At 36.6% G+C, this 12355-nt stretch overlaps 1 protein-coding gene across 1 annotated transcript; it reads left to right on the forward strand.

Annotated features, from left to right (window-relative positions):
• The first annotated feature begins 8459 nt into the window (after positions 1 to 8459).
• On the forward strand, positions 8460 to 10744 carry LOC121978423 (zinc finger MYM-type protein 1-like). The gene is made up of 4 exons (XM_042530771.1): positions 8460 to 8565; positions 8809 to 10306; positions 10361 to 10502; positions 10604 to 10744. The coding sequence occupies exons 1-4, from the start codon at positions 8460 to 8462 to the stop codon at positions 10742 to 10744; spliced, it is 1887 nt and encodes a 628-aa protein (XP_042386705.1).
• Positions 10745 to 12355: the final 1611 nt, after the last annotated feature.

The following is a 12355-nucleotide window of genomic DNA, read 5'->3' on the forward strand; positions in this document are numbered from 1 at the left end:
TAGAAATCGAGAATCGAAAATTTTCTTATGATGGAGATAGAGCAATGGTTTGCTCTTATGGAAGGCTTCAAGACTCCAACAAATTCAAAGGGCAAAGTTCTCAAGAGGAGTAAGTGGAGCCAAGAGTAAGTTCAAAGATGCGAGGCCAATGACAAAGTGACCAAGCTTTTGGTCAATTTATTGTCAAGCACCATCCTTTGCAAAATTGGAGAATTTGAAGATGCAAAGAAACTATGGAGTAAATTGGCTAAGCTTCATGAAGAGATCCCCTCCACTGTACAAGAGCAAGAAGAATCCAGAGAGGGTGACTCTTTGGAGCAAGATCAAGAGGAGGACTCCGAAGTTGAGAGATGCTCAACTTCCGAAGAAGAGGAAGTCCAAGAAGCTTCATCCTCAAAGGAGTGCAATCAAAAGAGCAAGGAAGGAGCATATTTCTTGTTTCATGTACAAGAGGATGAAGAAGAAGGTGAAGCCTCCACCTCTAGGATTGAGTGGGAGCAATCTTCATTGACACCGGAGCAAGAGCAAGAAAAATCCTCCACATCCGGGTCAAGAGAAGATGAGGATGAAGAAGCTTCCACCTCCGTAAGTCAAGCAAAATCGAATGGAGGAATATCTTCGGATCAAGAGGAAGCTTCTACCTCGGGATCAAAAGGAGAAGATGCCACCCCTACAAGCAAAGGTATAAACATTTCAATTAATAATAAAAATCATATCATATGCTTTGAATGTAGGGAACATGGGCATTACAAAAGTAAATGCCATAAATTGGTCAAGAAGAAGGGCCAAGTGGCACAAAAAGGCAAGGTGAAGCCCAAGGAGACCATCCCCAATACAAAGAAGAGCAAGGAGCATATTATATGCTTCTCTTGCAATCAAAAGGGGCATTACCGAAGTCAATGCCCCAAGGGGAAGAAGATGGTCAAGGCTCAAAGAGGAAGCTCAATTCAAGGGGGAGTCTCTAATGTGAAAAGAAAGGTAACTTTCATTGAGCCTATTCCCTTGCATAATGGTAAAAAGCATGCTAATTCAAGTTTATATCATTTTAATGCTATTTACCATGAAAATAGGAGGCATGATAAAATTAAAGAAAATCATGTAGCTTATCATGCTAAGACTACTACACCTAGGATTAAGAAGATAGATAAAAATCTAGGCAATCACACTAAGGACCATAGTTATAAGCCTAGAAATAAAAATGCTCATGGGTTTAATGAAAAACCAAAATCTAAGGATTTAATGGTAGAAAATCAAGCCTTGAGGTCAAGGCTTGATAAAATTGAAAAGACCCTAAAAAGGATGAAAAATATCCTATTAGGGCAAAATGAGCATAACCTAGGTTTAGGGGTACAAAAGTCATCCAATGGCCATAGAGGTTTGGGATACAAACCCAAAGCTAAAAAGGATGTGCCTAGTTATCATAGGGTTTCATATAGTTATGGAACAAGTCCTAAGTCTAGTGGGCAAGCCAAAAATACTAGGAAGGTTATTCCTAAGAGTATTTTTGCAATAAATGTGACTAAGACTTCTAAGAAGTCTAAGCAAGTCACTAACAAGGTCACAAGGGAGGCTATCCCTAGAGTTGACCTAGAAAATGTGACCAAGGCTTCTAAGAAGCCCAACAAGGTCACTAGGAAGTTATCTAGGGAAGTTATCCCTAGTGAGTACCTAGAGCATCCAAGGAGCACCAATAGGTGTTGGGTTCCTAGGAGCATTTTCTCTACCCCATAGATGGGTTAGAGAGTGTCAACTCCGATTAGAAGGGTAGTTAACCCAACTTTGAGGAAATTGACACTCAAGGAGCATTTTCAAGGTTTTTGTTAACATTTGAAAATGAAATGAAATTATTATTTACTCTTTGAAAGAGTAAAATGTGTCTAATGGTGGAAAATTTGATTTTATCTTTAATGGCATAAATTGGGAAAACCTAGAGAAATACCAAGTTGGGATTTTGGTATTCTCTTAGAAATTTAAGGCAATCCGGGCCTTGATTTACGTGTTTACTCTTGAGGAAAAATGGAATATGCCAACATTTGAGGATATGCTTAATTTTTAAGTGGCATAAACAAATCAAGAGAAATAGAAATGCCAATTTAGGTTTTGGCATTTTTTTTAAGCATTTAGGGCAATCTAAGTTTAACGTTTTAAGTTAAAACAAGTGGAGATAGCTAAGTGGTTAAGGATACTTAGATAGGCAATCTAGGTATATTTTATTTATGCTAAATGTTGCCATGATTGTTTGCCCATCATATGTCATGACATCATGTCTATTTTTGCATTCATGTTTTATTATGAAAAATCCAAAAATACCATGTCATGACATTCATACATCATGTAGTTATAGGATATATTCTTTTGAAAAATTATTTCCTTTTGATGTATGCCATAACATAATCATGCATTAAGTTTAATTCCTTGTAATTAAAGACAAATGGCATTTAACAACACTTATTAACAAGTGACATCCTAGGTGGATGTCTAATATCTCTAAAATGCCTAGATAGATATGCATGATCCCTAGAATAGGGCAAAACCAAAATCTCACATCTCACAAGGACTATAAGGTGACTTGTATGTGTTTTAGTGCACATTAGATACAAGTGAGATGTTAGGAAGATGAATAAAACTCAAGATGTTGATTTCGTGCATTCTTTTGAGTTTTAGAGTCATCAAAACACATAGTTATGTGTTTTCCCATCATTGGGAAAGCTAATGTACAAGTCATGTGCATTAAGCCCAAGGAATGTGATGGGATATTGGTTTTGAAAATTATTTTAAAAGGTTTTTGGAAAACCTTGGTGAAGGCTATCTTATGATAGTAATCACCATTGAATAGTTAGACACAAACATGAAGAAAACGCTCAAGTTTTAGCAAGTTTTCAAGCTTGTGTCAATCTTTGAAAATATGATGTATTTTCATAGAAAACTATTTTTCCATGATAAAGTATGTCCTAAATAATGTATACACGAAATTTCATGATTTTTGGATTTTTGTAGAATTCTCTAGGGGTTTCTGAAGTTGACTGAATTTGAAATTCAGCAACTATCAGAGCTCCGATCGATCCATGGATCGATTGGAGTGTATGAATCGATCAGTGGATCGATTCAGAAGGCAATTCTCGTGAGCAGAAGCTCGCTGGATCGATCAGCCGATCGATCTACACATCTTGAATCGATCAGTGGATCGATTCAGCTAGGTTCAATCGATTGGAACCCAACTCCAATCGATCCAGGATTCTGATTTTGGTTGGGAAAACTTATTTTCAGCATTTTGAACCTATTTTAGTCTAGGTAACCATTCCTAACCCCTCAAAATACATTTGTATAAATAAAAAGGTGTTTTCATGTTGAAAACAAGGATGGATTGGTTAAGAGAGATTAAGTTGAAGTTTAGGTTGAAGTTTGCTTCAAATTTTTGAATATTTGAACCTCAAAACTTCGTAATTTGAGGTTTCTAAAGGTTTAGGGATTCCAAGTCATTGTTGGTGCAATGACAGAAGTTACTACCATGTCTTTAGGGGGAGGGACCCTTTAAAGACATTAAAATTATCTTTCATAAACCTTGGAAGGTGGTTAACCTTCTTTTCAGAAAATGCTCATGAATGAGCGTTTGAACTTGAAATGGGGAGTGGATATCCTCATTATTTCAAGTGATATTTCAAATGGTTGAAAAATGCTCAAGGTTGGGCATTTGTCTACTTTGAGGGAGAATATAGGGAAAATGAAGGGTATGAGACCTTCATTATGATGTTGATTACGACCTTGAGAAACTCTTCAAGGGGAGAGTTTAAAAAGGGATAAAGGTTCAACGAGTGAAGTTGTAACCAATGATGAGTATCTCTTCAAGGGGAGAGATAGTAGTTGCTTGATGTGTGCCAATAGGGGGAGAATGTGTGGTTTAAGTTAGGCCTTCATTACCTATGGGGGAGCCCATAGGGGGAGAATGAAGGGAACCAACATTCATACTTTGGCATGAAGAGAGTTAAGGTTGTGGGATTAGCTTAACTCAGAGTAGTCCTAACTTAAAGGTATTGTCAAACATCAAAAAGGGGGAGATTGTTGGTGCAATATCCCTTAGGTCAAGGTTGACTGGCTTGACCAAGCTTGAGTCTTGGTCATAGTTTTGATGTTTGACAATACATGTAGACACATAGACAATGCATGTGCAGTTGTTCATATGGGGAGATTCTGATCAGGGACTGATCAGTATGAATGAAGAAGAGTCAAGTAGGTCAAAAGTGACCGGATACCTGACTGGAAAGTCCCAGTGAGTGAAGCTAGGCAGAAGAAAATCCTGGTGAGTGAAGCCAGGTGAAAGTCCTAGTGAGTGAAACTAGGCAGATGGAAAACCCTAGTGAGTGAAGCTAGGTGAAAGCCCTGGTGAGTGAAGCCAGGCAAGGGAAAATCCAGATGGATCAAGGATAATCAGACATCTGGTGTTGGGAAGTCCAAGTAGGTCAAAGGATTGACTGGATACTTGGCACGAAGAGAAAAGTCCAAGTGGGTCAAAGGGATTGACCGGACACTTGGTGGGGAGTTCTGGCAGGTCAAGGGAATGACCAGATGCTAGGTATGATGTACCAATAGGTCAAGGTTGACCGGATGTTGGTTTGAGAGGCTTGGGACTTGGTTTTGGGCAAAAACCAAGAGCTGGACCGATCAGTGGATCGATCCAGGCCTTTCCTAGCGAACAGAGAGCCTCTGAATCGATCAGTGGATCGATCCAGAGGTCCCAATCGATCAGCCGATCGATTGGGACGCTGCTGCTTCGCGCGATAAGCGCTGGATCGATCCGTGGATCGATCCAGGCGTTTTTCCAGAGCACAGAGGCGCTCTGGATTGATCCGTGAATCGATCCAAAGCCTCCCCGATCGATTGGGAGTTTTCGAATTGATCGAGATCCGACTGTTGCGTCGTATTTGAGCTGCAGGCGGGCGTCTCCTTCAGCATCTCTTCACCGATTCATTTCAGATCTTCACCAGCTCCTCCACAGTTTTTCTCAAGCTCGAGATCGCCAGTTCTTGAAGGTTCTTGGAAGTTCTTCCAAGTCAAGAGGCGGATCAAGAGAAGAAGAAGAAACTAGGGTTAGGGTTTTTGCACTCATTGTAAGCTTGTAAGCTTGTATTTCATTACCTTTCCCTTTCTTCTTGTATTGAGTCTTGTAGGGCTTCTCCGCCCTTGGTAGTTACCATAAAGGAGAGTTTTATTAGTGGAGGGTGTGTGTGTAGGTGTGGATCCTTGGACTAGTCACCTCTTGTGAGGTGGATACCAAGTAAACCAACCGTGTTAGCGTTGTATGTTTTGTTTCTGTATTTTCCGCTGCACATCTTGAAGAAACAAGCAACGACGAGCATCTAGCACGCGACGAGCTATTCACCCCCCCCCCCTCTAGCTACTTTTCGATCCCAACAGCTGCGTCTTTTGCTCCCCAAACAATCTTCCGCTCCAGCTTCTCGTCCCCGAGCATTCGAGATACCTATCAAGTACTCTGCATTTCAATGAGCGATAATTTTGCTGCTAAAATTCATCAATGCGTGACAAGATGCTCTCGCTCGTATTGCAGAACATACTTTCAGGCACCTATCCAATTCCTGAGCATGTTTCTAAGAGTTGCAAGGATTTGTAATCCAAGATTTTTGTCGTCGATCCGTCAAAGGTAAATTTAATAACTCTGTAAACCTCAGATGTACTGAACTACTATCGATTCCAGGGCTTGTGTTGCATTTGTTGGATATTGGGGCCTTAATGGACCAATACGGTTTTATGAAAAAATCGGAATGTCATCAATAGATAAAAGTCATAATTGACTTCAAAATTGAAATCTACGTTTCGAGTAGATAAATTTAGACTATTAATTTGCTCAAAACTGATTAAAGGTGAATGAGAAATTAATTGTTTAAAGTCGGCCCAAATAAACATTAATTATTCATTAATGATATATATAAGGAAATGCATGGGAGAATAGTCCCACATCGAAAATTTTCGATGTGCATTCTTTGTTTATTAATGATGTTGTGTTAATGGAGTTAACTCAGAAAAAAGATCAGGTGCTCTCTTCTCAGGGGCGAGCAGGTGCTCGCACCTGTGAGCCCGCCACGTGTGCAATGGGAGCTTTGTAGGCGCACTTTGCACCATTGAGGAGCTTAAATTTATGCTCCATAGGACATTGCAGCGATCTAGAGCGTTGGATCAAAGAGGTGTGACGGATCACTTGTGAAGCGATCTAGAGCGTTGGATCGCGAAGAATCACGATCTGACCGCTTGGGATGAGACTTGATCTGAAGTGTCAGATCGAATGGATCAGTAGATCCAGATCCGATGGCTGATGACAATAGGCGAGATCTGAGAGTACAACTCTTCAGATCTGATTGATGAGATTAAAGTGGGATATGTGAAGGGTTATAACTCTTCAGAATGGACGATCCAGATCGATCTAGCCCAAAGAACACATCCTCTCACCCAAAAAGGCATTCAACCTCTTCATTTGGTATAAATAGAACCCTCCAAAACATTGAGTTATCATGTCATTAGTTTAGGGTTTACCTTTTTAACCATAGGAATTCTTTGTGGAGCAGTATGGGCTAATGAAGCATGGGGATCGTATTGGAGTTGGGACCCCAAGGAAACTTGGGCATTTATTACTTGGATCATATTTGCAATTTATTTACATACTAGAACTAGTACAAATCAAAGTTTGCAGAGTACAAATTCGGCACTTGTGGCTTCTATGGGATTCCTTATAATTTGGATATGCTATTTTGGAATCAATCTATTAGGGATAGGTCTACATAGTTATGGTTCATTCACATTAACATCTAAAATACTAAATAATTGAATAAACTACATAAAATAACGAGTACATATAAGAACAAAACATCATCCCATACCCATATTTATATATAAATATATAGTGAAAGTTCTTTTTTTGTGCGAGTTTTTTAGAACCCTTTGATGCTGGAAATATCAATTGAATCATCGAATTCATCTATTCTACTCTCTCTTGAGCATTCATCTCATCTTGTACATTTAAGAGTCCAAAAAGCCTACGAGAAGGTTCGTTGGTCTCGAAATTCGGAGTGCTACGATTCCAAGACGTTCGTCGTTGTATCTTGGGAACGAATTGCTGCTATCCATTAGCACCGTAGAGGAGCAATATCGTTTACGGAGATAGTGTTGAACACTAGCCTCGACGATCAGTATCAGTTTGCGCACTCCGGGAGATAACGGGAACAACAACATTTTGCAGAGGGGATAGCAATTGCTGGAATAAGAAGCAGAGGCGGATTTACATATGGACTGGGGGGGGCCACGACCCCCCAGTCCACGTGTAATATTTATAAGTAATATACTAATATATTATTATTATTATTTATAAGTTAATTAATGAGATAGGCAAATAGAACTCTGGTCTTGATTCTTTGGAGCGGCACGACGCAGAAAGGCAAATCATTTCAAACCAGTCGACGGCGCAGGTGGCAGCGGCACAGCACAACTCTGGTGTGGAGGTCTCAGATCTCTGCGAAACTACGACGAGAACGTTCTCGATCCCGATTCGAGAGAAAGGTGCAATTCCTCTTCTCCTTAATCCTTACTCCTTAGGGTTTTGAAACTCTTAGAACTGAGAAGGGAAAAAAAACTTTATTTTGGTTGGTGTTTCCATATTCATTTCTTTATCCTACTGTCCCTTTTTAGTTCCTCGATCGATCATCATTCTAAATTTTATTTGTAATATGTAGATTGTAGAACTTTGCCCTTTTTTTTGTTTAAGACTGTTGGCTATTGCCTGTTGATCCTAATAATCTTATTATTGTTTTAAAACGCAACCTAATAATCTTATTATCTAATAATTTATTAGATCCTACCTTGCCTATTAGTGTAATAATCTTATTATCGTTTTAATCCGCCACTATATATGTCACTGCATTTTAAAGGGAAAGTAGAATCTATCACATTATGATTATGGTTTATGAAGCTTACTAGCTTAACACAAATTTATACATTTATTTTATCATTTTTATCTTCATTTTCAAGAATAGGACGATATAAAGTTCACAATTTCGCTGGACTTCTTGATTTTGTTTGCTTTTCTACTTTTTATTTGATTCCTTGATTTTGTTTGCTTTCTCCTAATGATTAATTTAGACATTTTAATTTAATCTTGTTATTTTAGAAATCAAAGTGCATAAATAGTTGAAGTTGGAATTGCTAATTTAATAGTTAATGATCATGAATGATAAAACATTTGATATTTTTGTTTTTTATGTTGTTATTATTATTTACTTTTTATCATTGACTTAATGTTTGGTTTAATATTGTTGTTAATAATTATTATTCACTTATTTGAAATAATTCGAGTTTTCCATTGTTAAAGGTTTCATATACATCAAATGAGAAATACTGTTACGATTGATAAATTTTTTCTAGGGAAGAGAGCAAATGAACTGGATCTGGCTACTCCGATGACTCTATCGACAAGATCAAATAATGATGATCTTCCATCTGAAATTCCTCCTAAAAGATTCAAAAATACAGAAACTGAAAAGGTTGATCTTGATTCTTTAAAGCGTGATCCAGGATTGCGTCGACAAATTTGGGAATATCATCCTAATCAACGTGACGAGATTCGTCGAGTTTATTTGAATTTGAAAGCATATCAACCTATTCTTTAAGAATATCCATTAAATAAAAATATTAAGCACCCTGGAAGATTTCAGTCAACTTGGTATGAACAATTTCCTTGGTTGGTGTATTCACCCACTAAAGATAAAGCATATTGCTTTCCATGTTTTATCTTCAACAAGCCTTCAGGATGCTTAAATCAAACTACATTTACTGTTGATGGATTTGATAAGTGGAAGAAAGTTCGAAATGGAAAAGCTTGTGCTTTCCTAGGCCATATGGGAAAGGATAATGTATCTTCACCCCATCGTAATGCTGAAAAGGAATGTGAGGATTTGATTAATCAAACACAACATATATCAAGAAGATTCGACAATTTTAATTATGAACAAGTTGCAACTAATCGTCTTCAATTGAAGGCTCACATACACGTGGTGTTGTTGCTTGCACTTCAAGGAATTCCGTTTAGAGGACATGATGAGAAATCTAGTTCATCTAATCATGCCAATTTTCTTGAATTTTTGGATGTGTTGACCATGTACAATGATGAACTTTCAAAGGCAATTGCGAAAGCTCCAAAAAATGCCAAATATACAAGTCACGATATTCAGAAACAAATACTTCATGTGCTTTCGATGAGAGTGAAAAATACAATTCGTGAAGAAATTGGAGTTGCCAAGTATTGCATAATTGTTAATGAAGCCCGAGATGAGTCAAAAAGAGAGCAAATATCTATAGTATTGAGGTTTGTGGATATTAATGGATTCATTCAAGAACGTTTTTTTGGGCTTGTTCATGTATCTGATACTGCGGCTTTAACTTTAAAGGATGCTATATATTCTGCTTTGGCTCACTATAATTTGGATGTTCAAAATATTAGAGGTCAAGTCTATGATGGTGCTAGTAATATGAGGGGCGAGTTAAATGGATTGCAAGCTTTGATTATAAAAAATTGTAAAAGTGCTTATTATGTTCATTGCTTTGCTCATTGGTTACAATTGGCTTTGGTTGCAGCAGCAAAAAATGTGGCACCTATTCATCAATTTTTTGATAGATTAACTTTTATAGTTAATATTATTGGTTCTTCATGTAAGCGTAATGATGAATTGAAGAATGCTCATGCATATGACATTGCATATTTGATTGCTATTAATGAACTCGAGACAGGGCGTGGACTTAATCAGATAGGTACTTTACAACGAGCTATTGATACACGCTGGAGTTCTCATTTGAGATCATTGAAAGGTCTAATTAAGATGTTTAGTGCATCGTGTACGGTATTGCTCAAGATTATGGATGATGGGCTTCCTTCTCAACGAGCAGATGCAACAACTATTTATGATGAAATGACTTCCTTTGATTTTGTATTCATCTTGCATCTTATGAAAGAGATTATGGGGATCACAGATATTCTTTGTCAGACTTTACAAAGTAAGTCTCAGGATATTATAAATGCAATGGAGCTTGTATTATCTATTAAGAATTTACTTCAACAGATGAGGGATAACAAGTGGGATGATTTGCTTGTAAAAGTGAAATCCTTTTGTGAACTTCGAAATATTGACATTCCTGATTTCAATGCTCCATATATTAATAAACGAGGTCGAGGGCGTGCTCATCAAGACAATTTCACCATTGAACATCATTATCGAATAGACCTCTTTTATGCTTCGATAGATTCACAGCTGTAAGAAATTAATGGTCGCTTTAGTGATGATGCTATGGAATTGTTCATTCTTAGTAATGCCCTAAATCCTCAAAATGCAGCGGAGTCTTTCAGAGTTGTGGATATATGTAAATTAGTTGAAAAGTTTTATGCTCAGGATTTTACCAGAGATGAAAAAGAACAATTGGAGATGCAATTGAAGCATTACGAGTATAACGTAGTCAAAGGGTCCGACTACAAAAATCTTTCAACCATTTCAGAATTATGTCAATGGTTGGTAAAGACTAACAAATCTGTTACATACAACCTCATTTTTAGAGTGATCGTACTTGTGCTTACTCTTCCGATTTCTACGGCTACTTCAGAACGATCATTTTCTGCGATGAATATTGTGAAAACAAGGCTTCGAAGCAAAATGGAGGATACTTTTCTCTCAGATGCGTTAGTGGTATATATTGAGAGAGAAATTGTTAGAAGTGTGAGCATAGAAGCTATCATTGAAGATTTCGAAAATTTAAAAGAACGCCAAATTCCTTTTAATTAGAGAATTGTAATTAATACTTAATTAAATATACATTAACTTCATGTTTTTGAATCATGGTTTGTTTACAATACTGTCAACATATAGTTTGCTATCAAAGGAAGTTACTGATTGCTTTGAATTATCTCCTATGTTAATTGAAATAAATTGGGTTGATTATGTTTACTATGATGTTTTCGATTGCATCATATTTGTTGTTGCCATGATGAAAGGAAATTTGATTTTGTTATTTTCATTTTCTCATTTTTCTGATCTCTGATCGGTGATTTTTCCTTGTAACTTATAGAGTTTTTTTCTTGATGATCTTGGTAAACGTCGTTTCATCGAGGAGGTGACATTTGTGTTAGCAATGGATGTGAACAATATGTATCAATTTTGCAATATGATTTTTACAAGTTTTAGTGTTCATGTCCTGATTTACTTGTATTCATGTATGATTTTTGAATAATGTATGATTATTAGTGGTGGATGCACATGATTTTTGAATAATTTATGATTTTCAATTCAATAATGAAAAGTTGTGAATTAAAATTAAATAATATTGAATGTTAAATGATATTGTTTACTCATAGAGTTTTCTTCTTGAGATTATTGTTGATGTTTAGGATCTTATTATCAAGGTTTAAATAAGCTATTGAATATTTTCGTCGCTAAATTTAGTGACTGAAAATTAATATCTGTCGTTAAATTTAGCAATGGAAATTTAATCTCGTCACTAAAATGTCTTGACGATCTCAAAATTTGTGATTAATAATTTTAATCGCTATCGTATTTTTTTCTTATAATGTGCAACCCCCTCAAACTTAAAATTCTAGATCCGCCCCTGATAAGAAGGCACTCATGGTTATGAGGCTGTTGCCTAGAGCGATGGCCGGAGAGGTGGAAGTGAGGTTTCGCCATTGTCAAAGCTTGGAAGAGATATGGATGCTCATTGAGGAAGCAAGGACCACTCCGCCATGGCCTCATCTTCTAAGATGGTTTTGCTTGTGAACTGAAGTTAAAGAAGGAATTGCGTGATGTAAAGTTTGTGTGGTGTAACTGTAAAATATCTTAAAGATGCAGGGTGTTGTGTAAGGAACTTTTCCGAAAAGGATTTAGGTATATTATATACGAATTATTAGAACAAATGAATACACATTTTGTTACAGAAATAAGAAATATTAGAACAAGATCAAATCAATTGATCAAGAATCACTTCATCTTGTCTCGTAGTCCCTTGTACATGTTTCGGGTATTGTCTTTATTGCAATTCCAAATCACTCCTTATTAATCAATTGATGAAGAATCTATCGGCTCACATGCCACATTGTTAATCGGCTCACCTTATTTGTTTTAAATGCGTATATTTTTAATCAAATATTTTAATTTATTTTATAAAAAATTTAGGACCGTATTAATTAGGGATAAAATTATAAAAGCTTAAAAACCTAAGAATATATTTTAAGGGGTTTATTCACTTTTTTGAAAAATTCATAGGGTTTTTAAAAATAGTACAGAAATTAATTGTGCTAAATTAGAAATTTAATACT

Source organism: Zingiber officinale, chromosome 4B (genome assembly GCF_018446385.1).
Source record: "Zingiber officinale cultivar Zhangliang chromosome 4B, Zo_v1.1, whole genome shotgun sequence".
NCBI lineage: Eukaryota > Viridiplantae > Streptophyta > Magnoliopsida > Zingiberales > Zingiberaceae > Zingiber > Zingiber officinale.